Source organism: Papilio machaon, chromosome 28 (assembly GCF_912999745.1).
Source record: "Papilio machaon chromosome 28, ilPapMach1.1, whole genome shotgun sequence".
NCBI lineage: Eukaryota > Metazoa > Arthropoda > Insecta > Lepidoptera > Papilionidae > Papilio > Papilio machaon.
Genome location: NC_060013.1, coordinates 2,029,086 through 2,047,126, shown reverse-complemented (window position 1 = coordinate 2,047,126; position 18,041 = coordinate 2,029,086). Strand labels below are relative to the sequence as shown.

The following is an 18,041-nucleotide window of genomic DNA, read 5'->3' as shown; positions in this document are numbered from 1 at the left end:
CCGCACAGTAATTCTTAGTCCACATAAACTTATTCAGCACTATCTTGCCAGTTTTTTTTATTTTAGACTAAACTGTTTCCTGGGCCCATAACCTATAATGAAACTACCTTGTTCAGTGTTTTAAAAGGAAGTAAGTTTATTATAGATTAAAAAAGGCACAGATAATAAAGAATGACAATCATAATGTCACCAGCAGGTGTCGCTACTATTGATTATTAAGATATAATTCAATAGAATTGAATATCTGAGAAAAATAAAAAAATATAGAGAGGAAGGAAGGCCTATCATTTACACTGATGAATCATATGTCGATAGTTCCCAGTAGCTTTGTGCCGAATGCGTTACTTACATTCAAAGCTGGTACGAAAAGCGGCGACTACCACGACAAAATGAATTCTGACAATTACGAGCGGTGGCTCCGTACTAAGCTGATACCAAATTTACCTCCTAATTCAGTCGTGGTTGTCGACAACGCGTCGTACCACAATAAAGAACTTGATGCTGCACCAACGTCTAATACAAAAAAAGCAGACATGCAAACCTGGCTCTGTCAAAAAGGAATTGAATTTGAAGAAACAAAGCTAAAGCCGGAGCTGTACAATTTGATAAAACTAAACAAAGAACAATTTAAGAAATTTAATATCGATGCCATATTAAACGATGCAGGCCTTTCTATACTTCGTTTACCCCCTTATCACCCGGACCTGAATCCTAAAGAAATGGCCTGGACTCAAATAAAGGGATATGTTGCCAGCAAAAACGTAAGTTGGAAGTTTGAAATAATAATTGAGGTGGTTAATGAAAAAGTAAATTTAATGGGAGAAAATACTGAAAAGGCTGATCACTGTAAAAGCGATCATGTGGTAGACATTATGACCGAAACGTTTATAATTTGCGTAGGGGATGATGATTCTCACTCAGATGATGATGAAAGTTCGAGAGACGACAGCGACGACGATGAAGTGACCACCTCTATCACCAACACTGCCTCATCATCTGGTTTTCTAGTCACCCACGACGACTTAATGGAAGGCGTTTCCTTATTTAAATTTTATTAATTTTTACGTAGTTTCTTTTACTAAATTATATTATCATTAGTAAATTAGATTATAATTTTTTACTAAATTAGATTATCTAAATTAGAGAGAATTAAACGCAAAATATGCGCTAGTCGCAGAGTTGCGGAAAATGAGCACCCAACTACTACTAACATATCAAACATGTTTTTATTTCTAATAATTGATATTCTATTCTTAACTATATTTTCAATGTGCCAACGAAAGACGCGAGCGAAAAGCCTAGTACTTTCGTGCGCGAGTGTACCCATGCGCAAACACACCCCCACCAACTTCCTCCAGCGTTCTTTTTACATGACGCGAACTATACCGTGCGAACGCATTTTTAGTAAGACAGGGTTGATTATCAATGATCGTCGAACAAGACTATCCACAAATAAAGTTAAGCAACTTACGTTCCTAAACGTTAATTTAGACCCGGAGCGATTTAAGTAGGTTATGACCAACACATAATTATTTTTTTCACACTTTGTATTCATTTATGCAATTTTTGTTTAACCATTTAATTTTAGTTTAAGTTTAGTGGATTAGGCACCTTACTTTGTACTACGTACATACAGTGCTTATTCGTAATTATTGTTAATTAAGGTTATTAAAAAAATAAAAAAAACAATTGTTGTTTATTACGAAAAAAGCATTAAAATAATATAAACAAGAAAATACTAAGGATTTAATGCGAAAAACATTGTAAAATTGAAATTAGTATGTTGCTTAGACTTTTTTGATGTGTATAGTTACAAAACTTTTTTGGTCCTAACGATCCGGGTATTATAGTAATTAATTATTTTAAACAAACGGAATCGCAACGCCTACCGCGCAATAGCGCATTTTCAGCTTTTCAGCAAAATTTAAATATTTCAACAGACACTTTAGAAAAGTTAATAAACCGCAGAAGTAATTTTATAATTACTTCTGTGCGGTCTGCGGCGGCCTTTATAGGCCGTCTAAAAAGAATTTACAACTTTGTCGACGAGCAAAACAACCATGAGAAAATATTCGAGCTTTAGACCAGACAAACAGAAATGGCTGAACTGTATGAAAAATACAATACCACACATGAAGACATCGAAATGATAGATCAAGCAACAAAGCCTCTGGACCCGGGGGACATGGCGCCCCCAGCGGGTGCGTATATAACAATATCAAATGAATCCGGAACGGATTCAGACTGTTCCCTTATTTCTAAAAGAAAAGTGAAGCGCAGACATATACGAGGGCTGTTTGAAAAGAATCCGAAACAATAAAAAAAAAAGAAATAAAACAAAATTTTACTAGAAACGTCATTTGCAGTCTTTTACGATCTCAATACACATAATTTTAGGAAATATTATTTGTTTAAAAAATATTCAGCTTTATAGTGAGACAGTTTTCATTTTCATGAAAATGGAGAAAACGGAGGTTCGTGCCGTCATAAAGTTCTATGTTTTAAAAGGGAAATCGGCGACCCAGATTCAAACTAAGTTGAATAGTGTGTTAGGGGATTCTTCACCTTCATTTAGCACTATCCACTCTTGGGTGGCAGAATTCAAACGAGGACGAACGAGCTGCAATGATGCTCCCCGTAGCGGAAGACCAAATGAGGTAACTACCCCAGAAATAGTCAGTAAAATAAAAAAATATCGTATTAGAAGACCGTCGATTAAAACTCAGGGAGATAGCCCAAATTGTGAACATCTCATCTGAACGCGTTTTGAACATATTATATGAGCATTTATCTATGAAAAAGCTTTGTGCCAGATGGGTGCCGCGGCTTTTGAACGACGAGCAAAAGAAACAAAGAGTGAATGTTTCAAAGGAGTGTTATAATATTTCGTCGATTTATAATATTTGATGAGAACTGGATACACCACTACACGCCGGAGACCAAAGAGCAGTCTAAACAGTGGACTAAAAGCGGCGAACCCGCACCAAAGAAGGCGAAGACGACATTATCGGCAGCCAAGCTTATGGCAACCGTATTTTGGGATGCTAGAGGTGTCATCTATGTGGATTACCTTGAAAAGGGATAAACAATAAATGGCCCATACTATGCAAACTTGTTGCAAAAGTTGAGTGACGCAGTGAAACAAGAAAGACCCCACTTGAATAGGAAAAAAATGTTGTTCCACCACGATAATGTACCGGTCCACACTGCAAAAGTTGCGATGGCAAAAATTAAAGAGTTTCGCCTCGAATTACTGCCCCACCCGCCATATTCGCCAGATTTGGCCCCCTGCGACTTCCATCTGTTCCCAAATTTTAAAAAATGGCTAGGAGGGCAGAAATTTTGTTCCAACACTGAAGTGATTGATGCCGATAATGGCTATTTTGAAGGACTTGAGAGATTTTTTTTATAAAAATGGAATAATGGCCCTGGAGAAGCGTTGGTCTAAGGTATTGAGCTAGGAGGAACATATGTAGAAAAATAAATTAAATTTATTCAAATATCTCTTTTTTCTTCTCTTCATTCCGGATACTTATCAATAAGCCTTGGGAAAAAAAATATGTTAAAGCTGCAACAATCAAAAAACGCAAAAGTAATTCCGAATCAGGTAAAAATTCAGATTGTCATTGTAACGACAATTTGCTGAAATCCCCATGGATATACCTGCACCTTATCATATACCTAATATTCCTTCTTTACCTGATCTTTCTTTACCTGGACCTTTTTCTAATATTTCCTCTAAAGACCCCACAGAAATTGGTAGGGCTACTTACGATGTTAACTACCACGGCCTGTTTATAGTTCATGTTCATAAAATACAATCTGCAGATGTCGACGATTATTAGGATACTATCAGGCAACATCAAAAGGTTTAACTGTCACATGGCCATCAATGAAGGAGACGACATATCGAAGTTTTGGGAGGTTAAGGGCATTCAAGACAACACTATGCACATGCCTGAGCAAGAGCAATTTTGTGAAGATCTATATCAAGCGACAACACGACGACTAGACACTGGCAAAAATGAAGTATCCTATGAAGCAGGGCTTCGAGGAACTTCTTGGGTTATCTAAAACTAAAGCTATCATTCTGTTCAAACAGCTCGAAAAAAGAATGTCCATTTTTGATATAAATCCAAGCCCCGGACAAGTGGCCGAAGATCCAATCTGCCATGTCAAACAAGTTTAAGGTCGTCGCTTCAGCAACAACTCAGGGCATTAGAATGCAGTTTGAGACTGCTGAAGCCTTCAGATTTGTGACCCGATTCTTACAAGAAAAGGAGGTCTATTATCACACCTACACGCTCGCCGAAGAGCGCATCCTTAGGGTAGTGATAAAACGTAAAGAAATCCTGGTGGAAGACATAACCCAATCTCTGCGGAGGCAAAACTTCCCAGTCATTGCCGTTTGCTGCGTGACAAATAGACGCAATAAATCGCCCATTGACCTGGTGTAGGTCCACTTCTCCGCAGGCCGCAGCGGCGGCACGGTGGGCCACGCAGCGGCCTGCGCTTTGGCCGGCACTCCCCCGTGGGAGATAGAAGCGGGTGTGCTGGCCGAAGCGTACCGGGAGCGGGCCGAACAGAGAGCTCGGGGCGAAGCCCCGGCTCCAGAGGAGCTCGCCCGCTCCCGGGCGAGGAGAAAGCGAATGACCATAGAGCTGTGGGCTGCTGGCCTAGCGGACGCCAAATACGGCGCCCGCACCATAGAGGCCATACGCCCACGGCTCTCGGACTGGTGCGGGAGGCGCCACGGCGCGATGAATTACAGACTTTCCCAGATTTTAACAGGTCACGGCTGCTTCGGGCGGTACCTTCACCGCATCAGAAGAGAGGAGAGGATGTCGTGCCACGAGTGCGGCGCTGATGAGGACACCGCGCAACACACCCTTCAGGTTTGTACACCGTGGTCCGAAGAGCGCCGCACTCTGGTAGCGGCGATTGGAGATGACCTCTCACTCCCAGGCGTAATTCACGCCATGCTGGGCAGTGAGGGGTCATGGGAGGCGGTTTCCTGGCGGGCAGGAAAGGGAGCGAGAGCGCAAGGATAACCCCCTCGCGCCCCCGCTCAGACGCAGGAGAGTGGGGAGAAGGAGGCGAGGTTTCGCCGCCGTACTTCTCCCCACAAACCATGCGTGAGGAGGCCCCTTCAGGGCGATAACGCAGGCGGGGCCACGGATGAAAGCTAAAGCGTTCCCGTGGCGCCCGCCATAATGCGTTAGAGGGCAGTCAGGTTTTAGTGGGTATTCCGGTCACCTTCTGTGGCCCGTGAGTCCCACACTCCCTACGCCATTGCACAAGCCCGGCGTAGGCGTGCGTAAACGCATTTCCTGACTATAAAAAAAAAAAAAAGGTGTAGGTCCACTTAGACCTATCGCCCGAAGGTCGTTTTAACGTCAATTCCATCTGTGGCCCCAGCGGGCTAACAGTGGAACTGCTGCGCAAGAATGGCCTACCCGGTCAGTGCCATAATTGCCAATTACACGGACGACTGTCAAAACGCAACAGCAAGGCTTATTCTGAGGGCGACGAACGCAACAACTGACAAAATCATCGCTTATAACACAAAAATGGCGATGAGAAACCGAGACGTGGCGATCGTAGAAGGCCTTCTAAAAATGAGAAACAGGAAGTAAAATGCTACATCCGTCGCCAAAGAGTCTAAAAAAGTTAAAGTATAATTAATTTAGTAAGTAAGTAATAAAGTAAATAATATAAAGGGTAAAAAAAACGCCTAATAATATAAAGAAAAAAAACAACGGATTGTCCCAAGCCAAAAGATAAAGCCTTTTTGGAGGCTTTCGGAAAGGCCGCGTCCGTACTTTGCCGTGGCGATCACGCTGCCAACACAAATTTTGATGCTAGTAGTCTGCCACAGTGTAAATCCGAACCGTGTAGATCCGATCCGATCCGACGATTTCTGCGAGCCAACTTTGTGTGTAGCATTTGGAATAATGCAAATCAGCAAATTCCAACAATTTATCAACCCGAGAATAATGGGTGGGTACTCCAAAATAATCATTACCATTTTAAATGGTTCAAAGTTCGAAGGTGATCAGTTACCAAATTTCGTTAGAGATTCACTGAAAACTGTCTCAGGTATTACTTCAATCCATTTTTTTTAATACTTTTAACCGCATTACCTTTTATACAATTTTACAGAAACGGATGAAGAAGATCACGATATCGAATGGAATAACAGGGACGAAGAAAATGACAACATTGGTGATAATGATGATAATGAATGAAATAATATTATCTTTTATGCTCTATAATAACATGTAATGTCATCTATCTATTTTTTTTATCCTTTTTAATAACTTGTATCATTAACCGATTTTTTATTAAATTTTTAAGGAACATTTTTTTTGCCTTTTTTTATCTGTTATTGACAGACTAAATTAAAATTTATAACGTCACACTCCGCTACAGACTGCTGAGATGAACGGACGTGTCCGCTCGCTGCACATCTGTCGCTCCGCCCGACTTTACGTTGAGCAATCCGCACCTGCGCGCGCCATAAAAGGTGCCGCCGTCCTTTGTTCGCGAGCCGATTGTGTCGGCGCAATTTTAATTGCGCCCGCCTTCTGCTAAGCGCTAATCCTAGTTTCGAGGTAGAACGTCGTAAAGTTTATTGTTCCGTTCGGGAACTATGTATTGCTTTGCCATCTGGAAAGCCATCTGGTTTCTTGGGATAGCAACGTCACTGTTTCCGACTTCGGGAACTGCGTGAAAGAAATTGTGAAAATTGTCCAAATGGCGGACCAGAGCTTATTAGCCGTCCTGGATTTTCTCAGGACAAAATTCCCTGACGTTTGTAAGGCACTTACTGCCTCGTTACCAGACGCGGAATCCCAGGCCCGCGCAGGGCCATCTACACTGCCGGCCAAAAGTTTGAGACCACTTTGTACACAGGTTATAATTTGCAAAATATTTTAAATCTGCGTATGATAACATAACAATATGAACACCTGTTTAATCTACTAATCATTTTGAATGTCTAAACACCATTTCTCTTATCTTTTACACAATGACTATGCCATAAATGGGCATTGTTTATTTACCACAGATGAATGCCACGTAAGGACCAGGTGTTTCAATTGTCATTATATTATATGGCGGCTCCCTTGTACTTGTTTGGTTATTGTTTTGCGTTGAAAAATATTTAGGAATATTTTAAGCCATAAATCCTATTCATGGCATGGCTACTTAAGGAGTTAGTCTTGGTTAAATCTATTCAGTCTGAGCTACTGTTTTGTCAAGTGAAGATCTCCAAAAATGGGAAAAGTCCGTGAAATCTCCAGTGAAACTCGTTCCGCCATCGTTACTCTATACGACGAAGGCAAGTCTGAACGAGAAATTGCCGGTAAGCTGAAGTTATCGAAGACTTGTGTTCATAACGCAATAACTCGATACAAGACAACCGGCAGTCATCAAGACCTACCGCGCTCGGGGAGACCGAGAGCAACCATTTCTAGCGAAGACAACTTCATTGTTGTAACAAGCAAGCGTAATAGACGTTTAACAGCACCAGAAATTCGAGCTGAACTCAATAAAACTCGACCGGAACCTGTATCATTGACAACAGTAAAGAGAAAACTTCGAGATGCCAATTTGTTTGGTCGCGTAGCTGTTCGTAAACCACTGTTACGACCACAAAACAAAAAGAAACGTCTGCAGTGGGCTCTTACTCATCGATATTGGACTGAAGAAGACTTTAAAAAAGTTCTTTGGACTGATGAATCAAAATTCGAAATATTCGGTTCGAAAAGAAGAGTTTTTGTACGTCGTACCACAAAAGCAATTCATATAATGACAGCAGTTTCTGATTTTTTTGCGGAACACGAACTGTCGTGGCAAAAGTTAATGGGTGTTTGTACAGATGGTGCACCGACACTGATTGGGTCTCGCTCAGGTTTCGTACAATTGGTGAGAGAGAAAAAATCCTAATGTTATTGCTATTCACTGTTTCATACACCGTCAAGCCCTGGCGGCCAAGACACTTTCAAATTAATTCAACACTATTTTAACATTATGCATAAAAATTGTCAATTATGTTAAAAAGAGTGCTTTGAATACTAGATTTTTTACGGCTCCTTGTGAAGATTTGGGTACAGAACACAAGACTCTGTTATTTCAACTGAGGTGCCCTGGCTCTCAAAAGGAAATATGCTGACTAGGTTATATGAGCTTCGAGATAAAATTATTCAGTTCTTGGATAATCAAAAACAAAGTAATTTATTTGTAGAATTCAGAAAGCCAAAAGTACAAGTGGTATTTACTTATTTAACGGATATGTTCGATTCATTAAACTTAAAACTGCAAGGAGGAGATTCAAATATAATTAATCACCGAGATGCTATCACAGCGTTTACTGAGAAGTTGCTATTGTGGAAACGTAAGATTTTAGCAGACAATTATTCGTGCTTTCCTAAATTATATGCAATCACAGAGGACAAATGTTTTATGGAGTTTTTTTGCGAAACCGACATTAAGACCGAAATATCCAACCACTTGCAGCACCTCAGTGATGAATTCAGATGTGTGCAACCAAAATGAGCCATTACATAAAACAATACATGCCCAATAAACCCCACAAGTGGGGGTTCAAATTATGTCTCAACTGCAGTCTACAAGGATATGCTCATAGATTTGAGGTTTACAGTGGAGGGGGCTCTTGGGAGAGTCTGGCAATACAGTCGTCAGGTTAGCTAGAATGGTATCACGCAATGTGAATCACATTATATAATTCGAAAACTTCTATACTTCTGTGCCTCTCGTCACCTATTTAGCTAAGGAAGGAATTTTCTGACTGGGAACAGTAAGAGTAAACCGATTGAGAAACTGCAAATTGCCTGAAAAAAAACACTATAATGAAAAAGAACGTACCCAGAGGATTCTATGAGGAAAACGTGGCGACTGTGGATGATATTGACGTAAGTGCTGTTGTGTGGAAAGATAACAAGCCCGTTAACCTTCTTTCCACTTAAGTAGGAGCAGAACCAGCAACCACAGTCACACGCTTTGATAAATCGAAGATAGAGAGAGTTGCTATTCCATGCCCCAAAGTCATCAAGGAGTACAATGCCCACATGGGAGGCATGGACTTATTGGTGTGAGCCGTAACTTTGTGTCTATCAAACGATACAAGTAGACAAGTTCTTTGCAAGATCGCCAAAACAGTGGTCGTCCAGTAAACAGAATACTGAAATATGACCTTTTAAGGTAAAGGCGTATAGCCGCAGGAAAGTTCACTTTTTAAACGATTGCCTTCGTAAATTGCGACGCGAACGCTGTCCAAATACTGCTTAAAAGACACGATCAGAGTAAGATACTCTTCACCGATGAGAAAATCTTTACTGTCGAAGGAAAGTTCAACAAAACAATAGAGTATATGCCAAAAGTAGCAAGGATGTCCCATCTTCAGCACGGAATGTCGCGCGTATTCATCATCCAGGTAGGAAGGCGAAAGCCAAGAATTATCAGTGACATTTTAGAGCCAGTTGTAAAACCTCGGTCTCATACTTTATTTCATGACAAGGATTGGGTTTTCCAGCAAGACTCGGCACCATCCCATAAGGCAAAAACCGACCAAGCTTGGTCGAGGGCATCGCGGCTAACGAATGGCCCTCCTCCAACCCCGACTTCAACCCGCTGGATTATTCTTTATTGACTGAATTAGAGCTTAGGGCTTGTCGATAGTCGCAGCCAAATTTGAAGTCACTGAAGCGAGCCTTTGTCCGAGAAGCAAAGCGAATTTCACTTGAAAAGATTCGTTCCGCTATTGATGACTGGCCAAATCGTCTAAAGGCCTGTGTTAAAAACACGGGTGGTCATTTTGAATAATAATAATATTATATTGCTTATTATTTACTTTATGTATACTGATTTTTTTAGGAATATAAATTGATTATTAAAAAACTTATGCAACTTGATTCGCTCTGGTACCGCCGTGGCGTTCACATGTCTCGGTGGCTCTCTAAGCTAATTACGTGTCTTTTGTGCAAAATCACTGTTCGTTGTGAGTTAATTCCAAGAAGCTCAAAAGAAGATATGCAGGTGTTTCGGTGACGTCATCGCGTGGCCGTAGCGGCCGTTTGTGCCACCCGCTAGGGGGGCCAAGCGTTGCTAGTTCAGTTAAGTGTTATTGTGTTGTGTAGTGGGCGCAACGAGACTCCACACGTAAGTTAGTGTAGTTATTTTCCCTAAAATCATACAACCCCTCCGCTTATTGCAATAGGCAGCAAGCTAGGTACACATCCCGGCGCACCTAAAGCGTCGGGACTAGTTCATCTCAATTCACACGTGTTATATTTTTAAAAACATCGCATACTCAAGATGAGAGTCCGAACTCATGGACTTTCTTAAAGCGCAACATCCCCAAGTGTGGGAAAGTTATTTAACAACCCGTAGGGCCTCAATACCCGCCATTAGCGACGCCCATCTCGCCAGTCGGCAAAACGCACCGGCTACAAAAACCACTCGCGCTAGAAACGTGCCCTCAGCGCGTCCGTCACCCGCTCTTACCGCGAATCCAACTCCCGCGTCCTCTGCGCGTCCCGAATCCGCTACCTCATCCCTCTCGTACTCAGACAGTACAAAAGTCACCTCTCCCATTCCTGGTTCCTCGGGCCAATGGGCTCATGACAACATTTCCGACTCTTCTGACGCGGAAAATTCGGACTCCAACATGAACATTGAGTTCCAATTGGTTACAAACAAGTGGAATCGTGGAGCCAAATCTCTGCGCAAAACTGCCGCACCCGCTAAGAAAGCCGCACAGTCCAATGTGCCCTCCGAACCCCGGAAGGAAAAGCCCCCTCCCCCGATAATCCTCCAGGAAAAGGGAAAGTGGTAGACCACTCCACCATCCATCCGCCATCCATTTGGAAACGGTAGACCGTTTCCAAATGGATGGCCTCAGTTAATATTATGTGCCTTAGAGCGCAGTCAACAGCGCAGGGCGTAAAATTTCACTTAGCCAGTGTTGAGGAGTTTCGTACCGTTACGAAACACCTCAAATCACAAAATCTCGGCTTTCACACCTTTTCTCTCCCAGAAGAGAAAAGACTGCGGGTAGTCATCCGAGGCTACCCACTAGAAGAGGACCTTGATCTAGTAGACGAGGAACTCAAAAAACAAGGCCTCCCAATCATTTCTCTTGCTAGAATGATCCACCCAAAGTACAAGACGAAGATGTCATTGATTATGGCCACCTTAGATCTCATTTCTGAAGGAAAGGCCATTTACAATCTCAAAACCCTGTGTGGCCTCTCGGGCATTTCCGTAGAGGCCCCTCGCAAAACAGGTATTATAGGGCAATGCTACCGATGCCAGTATTATGGTCGCTCTGCTCGCAACTGCTTTGCACATCCCAGGTGCGTGAAATGCGCCGGGGATCATGCAACAGAAGATTTCTCCCGTGCAAAAGGCACGAAAGAACCTCACCAATGTATCCTTTGCGACAACGATGGACATCCCGCGAATTACCGCGGATACCGAAGGGCACCGCGTAGCATGATAGTATCGAGACCTAATTATTCGAATGCGCTGTCCCAATCTCGCGTACTAAACCCGAGGTCGGGAACACGCTCGCGAAACATTCGTCCCCGCTCCACTACCGGCAAATTCGGCATGGAACAGACCCACGTCAGCATCATATGATCAAGTCCCTTCAGGACACGAGGTCGAAAGTAAAACCACGGCCTCTAGGCCCCCTAAGGGCAACGAACAACCAAAGTTTTCCACAGTCACCGAGATCTCTCAACTCCTAAGCTATCTCAAAAATAGAAACATTCCAGACATCCTTATACTTTCCCGAGAAATCCGTGCCGCGAAGTCTGGGGAAGAACGATTAAACGTTATTCTACAGCATATTGACACCATCAATGCTGTCTGGACCAATAATTTGGTCAACTAACGTAAACATACTATGGGTAGCACGTACATACTCGTATAAAGAACGTATCCTGCTCGCGAACAGCTCCTTTCCAGACGCTTGGAAGGAAGCTATAGTCAGAGTAATCCCTAAACTCGGCAAACCGCCGGATAACCCCTCTAGCTACCGCCCGATTAGCCTTGTTAACACAATGGGTAAACTTTACGAACACGTTATCCTAAGGCGGCTCAAAGCTCACGCTTTCTCTAATAATCTCATCCCCGACGAACAATTCGGTTTCCGTCCCCGTCACTTGTGTGAACAACAAGTACATAGACTCACGGACTCTATTCTTACCGGTTTCACTGCAAGAAAGTCCATTAATTCTTGCGCCCTCTTTTTCGATATCGCAAAGGCTTTTGACAAAGTCTGGACAATGGCCTTGTTTACAAGCTATACCAACTCAAAGTGCCAGATAGGCTTGTTCACATCATACAAGCTTTTAGTATTTTATTTTAGCTCTCGGTCATCTGTGATCGAGAGCCCTGTATTTGATGAAGCTGTAAATACCATCAATAGGGTTAACAGCAACGACATCTCCGAAAACAAGTAACTTATGCAACTTTTATTTCGTCTCAAAACTTATGAACACCAAAGGTATAGTCTGCCTTTATCTGTACGCCGTGCGAAGTCTAATGATAAAAAATACAACACATAAATTTTTAATTCGGGGTAATACTCAGAATGAAGCAGATAGCATTAATAGTCTCATTGAAAAAAAAAATTCGTGTCCTATATACAAGCCTGATCAATATATAGACTTAATTAAGTATTCCAAAAAATCTGAGCCTGCTTTAAAACGTACTTGAAATGAATTTTGATTCATTTTATGATTTAAAAGCTTTACAAGAAGATTGGGGACTTAATTTTTCAACAAAAGCATTTTGTGTTCTTCACAAAACGATTGGAACGAGATTAAAATGGTAAGAGTGGAGAAAGATAATGTTCTCATTTTTTTACAAAACATCATATAATGATGAAAATTACAAATAAGTTAACCTTAGAAATAAACGGAAGAAAATGAAATCTACAACGGATGTAACACTTCACGGAGCTTATACAATAAGAATAAAGATTTGAGAGAATTTATCTCAAAAGAAGACAAGAAAAAGGTATCCATATTCCATTGCTTGTTGACGAAGCAAACACAAAGTCGGACAATACTATGAATAATTCAAGCGTAAACGTATCGTCGAGCGAATCGACAACGTCTGAATCCGAATGTGTCATCGAGTTGTACGTAAATGAAAGAAACGTACCAGAAGACGGTCAAGAATTATTCACAGAGCAACTCTCAAGAGAAGAATGGGCTGCAATCAGACCTTCGTGTACGTAAACTTTACTATTACTTCCAATTAAATGAAAAAACACTATTAAACTTGACAATAGGGGAACGTGCCAATTTCTACCACATATACCTCGAGTGTTCATAAGTTTTGAGACAAACTTTGTACTTTAAAAATAAATAAAATAGTACTGGCCGCTGTTTATTTCTTTTTCCAATTTTAAATTTGGAATGTTAGCTTTCAATTATTTTGATTTACAGATTTATTTCTTTCAATTTTCTCGTGATGGAGCCAAAAAAAAACAAAGAATTACGTGCAACCGTGATCTCGCTATTTAAGGTGGGAAAAAAACCAATGGAGATTATCCGTGAGGTGAAATCTTTTGGTGTGAGCCGTAACTTTGTGTCTATCAAACGATACAAGTAGAAAAGTTCTTTGCAAGACCGCCAAAACAGTGGTCTTTTAAGGTAATGGCGTACAGCCGTAGGAAAGTTCACTTTTTAAACGATTGCCTTCGTAAATTGCGACGCGAACGCTGTCCAATACTGCATAAAAGACACGATTAGAGTAAGATACTCTTCACCGATGAGAAAATCTTTACTGTCGAAGAAAAGTTCAACAAAACAATAAAGTATATGCCAAAAGTAGCAATGATGTCCCATCTTCAGCACGGAATGTCGCGCGTATTCATCATCCAGGTAGGAAGGCGAAACCAAGAATTATCAGTGACATTTTAGAGCCAGTTGTAAAACCTCGGTCTCATACTTTATTTCATGACAAGGATTGGGTTTTCCAGCAAGACTCGGCACCATCCCATAAGACAAAAACCGACCAAGCTTGGTCGAGGGCATCGCGGCTAACGAATGGCCCTCCTCCAACCCCGACTTCAACCCGCTGGATTATTCTTTATTGACTGAATTAGAGCTTAGGGCTTGTCGAAAATCGCAGCCAAATTTGAAGTCACTGAAGCGAGCCTTTGTCCGAGAAGCAAAGCGAATTTCACTTGAAAAGATTCGTGCCGCTATTGATGACTGGCCAAATCGTCTAAAGGCCTTTGTTAAAAACATGGCTGGTCATTTTGAATAATAATAATAATATTACATTGCTTATTATTTACTTTATGTATACTGATTTTTTTAGGAATATAAATTGATTATTAAAAAACTTATGCAACTTGATTCGCTCTGGTACCGCCGTGGCGTTCACATGACTCGGTGGCTCTCTAAGCTAATTACGTGTCTTTTGTGCAAAACCACTGTTCGTTGTGAGTTAATTCCAAGAAGTTCAAAAGAAGTGCAGGTGTTTCGGTGACGTCATCGCGTGGCCGTAGCGGCCGTTTGTGCCACCCGCTTGGAAGATCCATCTCGAATATTCAATTGTGACGAGTCTGCTTTTTTTTTAATCCTAAGGGCCCCAAAGTTCTTGCTAGAAAAGGAGATAAAACAGTTTTTCAAAAAGTTAATGTTGATGAGAAAGAGTGCGTTACAGTTTTGCTAACTGGTAGTGCAAGTGGTGAAGTAGCTCCCACAACTTGCGTTTACAAATATAAGCGTATTCCTCAAGATATAGCAGAAAATTTTCCTAAGGAATGGGGGCTAGGAAAAACGGATTCAGGATGCATGACATGTGAGGCATTGTTTGAATTTATTGCCGATATTTTTCATCCCTGGTTATTACAAAAACAAATAACTTTTCCAGTCATTCTTTTCGTGGATGGCCATGCGTCCCATTTGTTTGCAAACAAGCCAATTTTGTGAAAAAAATGGGATAATTTTGGTAGCTTTGTTACCGAACGCCACCCATATTTTACAGCCTATGGATGTTGCAGTGTTCAGAAGCCTCAAAGAAGCATAGAGGAAAAAAATCCATCAATGGAAGATGGACAATGTTGTTCAAGGAGGTTCTCATATCCTAAAAAAAAAAAGATTTCGCAAAGTTACTGCAAGAAGTGATACTTCAAAATATTACAAAATCTATGTTGTCCAATGGATTCAAAAAATGTGGATTGTTCCCGTGGAATCCGCAAGCTGTTGTGATACCAGACCAAGGATTATCCCAAGAACAAGAACGTAATTACTTTTGCATCTCAACGAAGAAATTTAACACCTTTAATAAAAAAATTGTATGAAAGTTATTTCGGTTTTCCTGTTGGCCAGCAAGATAAAGTGTGGGTTCCTCACATCTGTTGTGTTACATGTGTAAGACTTCTTCAGGATGGGAAAAAAGATCTCGATCTATGCCTTTTGGAATTCCGATGATTTGGATGGAACCGACAGACCATTCAACTAATTGTTATTTTTGTCTAACTAATACAAAAGGCATTACAATTAAAACTAAAAAAAAAAATTAAGTACCCTGATGTGTCATCTGCTAAAAAACCGATTCCTCACAGTGAAGAATTACCTATACCAGAACCACCTCAACGCTCTGATCTTTCAACTGAATCAGAGGAAACAGATAATAATAAAAGTACTGATCCTGATTTTCAAATTGCTTCTTCATCTATCTGTCTCAAGGAAGAAACGCCACACCTACTATCTCAAGGAGATCTTAATGACTTAGTTTGTGATTTACACTTGTCTAAACAACAAGAACTTTTAGGATCTCGATTAAAAGGATGGAATTTATTGCAACCAAACACAAAAATAACTTTTTTCGGCATCGTGATAAAGAGTTAAAAAGTTTTTTTTCACAAGATAATGATTTAATATTTTGTAACAATGTCTGTGATGTTATGAATATTTTGGGTAATACATAATAATACAGTACAAAATTGAAGAGTGGCGTTTATTTATCGATGCTTCAAAAACAAGCTTAAAGGCAGTTTTGTTACACACAGGCAATAATCTTCCCTCCGCTAACATGAAAGAATCCTATGAAACAATGAAATTTCTTTTAGAAAAGATTAAATATGACGAACATATATGGAAAATTTGCGGAGATTTAAAAGTTGTTGCCCTTTTATTAGGATTGAAACTTGGGTATACAAAATTTTGTTGTTTTCTTTGCGAATGGGACAGTAGGGATAGGAAGAACCATTATGTTAAGAAAAATTGTCGCGAAAGACAATCTCTTAATCCAGGAATAAAAAATGTAAAACATGCTCCATTAGTACAACCTAAAGATATATTTTTACCACCTCTCCATATAAAACTTTGACTGATGAAAAATTTTGTGAAAGCTATGAATAAAAATGGCGCTGGATTTCAATACTTAAAAGAAAAATTCCCTAAAATCAGTGACGCCAAGATAAAAGAGGGTGTGTTTGTAGGTCCTCAAATCAGGCAAGTGATAAAAGACGATATATTTAAAGAACAACTCGATGATTTGGAAAACCCAACTTGGGAATCATTTATAAAAATTACTGAAAATTTACTTGGAAATCACCGATCAAATGACTATCAAACTTGTCGAGGAACTTTTAGAGAATTATAAAGCCTCAGGCTGCAATATGTCCTTAACAATACATTTTAAAGATTCACATTTAGACTTTTTCCTCCAAACTTGGGTGCTGTTAGTGATGAACACGGGGAACGATTCCACCAAGATATTTTTACCATATAAAAACGATACCAGGAAAAATGGAGTCCCAACTATGCTGACAGATTATTGCTGGGGATTACAGAGGAATGTTCCTGACGCAAAATACAGGAGAAAATCATAAAAATGTACTCGTATTAATATTATAACATTGATAATAATTTAATTCTTGTTAAAATAACTTGTAATTTAAGAAAAGTTAAAAAAAATCATATAACAATAAAACTATTCGTATCTAAAATACAAGACTACTAATTCTACTCTACTTGACCTTATTCCTAATAGAATCAGCCAAAATTTTTCTTGTTACACAATAAAAAAAAGCTTTTTGTTGATCAGTGTAATGGTTCTTCACATACGATAGAAGTTAAAGATGCCGGAGATGTCAATGAAAACGAAGTGTCTGAAACACTACTTTAAATGATACAACTAAAACAAAATGCAGATGTTGTAGTCAGTTATTTACATTTTACTGTTTTCTCCAAAATCAGAAAAAGAGGAAAAGTGAGGTTTTGTTCTTCACCTCCTCAAATATGAGAACAAACATGGAGATAATGAGCAAACATGGAGGTGCTAGAATGCGACCTAATGGAATTATTTACAGCAATATTAATATTCTTTACAATTCCTGTCACTGCTGTAGGAGCTGAAAGGTCATTTGGCAAATTTAAAATAATAAAAAAAAAAATAAGAAATAATATGGACCAAACTCGACTCAGACATTTATCGCTAATAGCGATTGAAAACAAAACCGCATCAAGCCGGGAAGAAAAAAAAATACTAAAGCTAGGAAAAAAATTGTAAATATAATTTTTATTTAGTTAGTTGGTAGACTCGACCTTTGTATAATAAACCCTTGTATCTTCTTCATTTAGTTTTATTAACCAAAATACACTAAATATTAACCTCATCACACTTGTGCTTTCAACCTGCGACGGCATAGATTTAGGGCCACTCAGCGTTACCGTCCAGCGAACGAAGCAGAAAAGATATTAAAAGATACGGACTGAAAGGTTAACACCTTCGCGCTGCTCTACAATAGCTTTAAAGTCACTCTGGTCGAAGAGATCGCAACATAATTGGGTGCAAAGGAACGTATCAAGCAGTTTCGTAAGTTTCTCAGAAAATGTGAGGATGAAAGTTGCGGTGCATTACTCTTACATTCAAAGGAGCAACAGATCACTACGAGGAAGAAGCAAGAATATTCATTAACAAAGCTTTCACCGTAACATATGAGCCGTACGGACATAATGAGTTGCAATCATCTCAACGATATC

The 18,041-nt window shown here is 40.1% G+C and overlaps 1 protein-coding gene and 1 pseudogene across 1 annotated transcript; both read left to right on the top strand.

The window, feature by feature from the left end:
• Positions 1-305: 305 nt before the first annotated feature.
• On the top strand, positions 306-1,058 carry LOC123722588. Its single transcript, XM_045684857.1, has one exon. It carries the CDS (start codon positions 306-308, stop codon positions 1,056-1,058), a length of 753 nt encoding a protein of 250 aa, XP_045540813.1.
• A 4,512-nt stretch (positions 1,059-5,570) lies between these two features.
• LOC123722587 lies at positions 5,571-6,248 on the top strand (annotated as a pseudogene).
• The last annotated feature ends 11,793 nt before the right edge of the window (positions 6,249-18,041 follow it).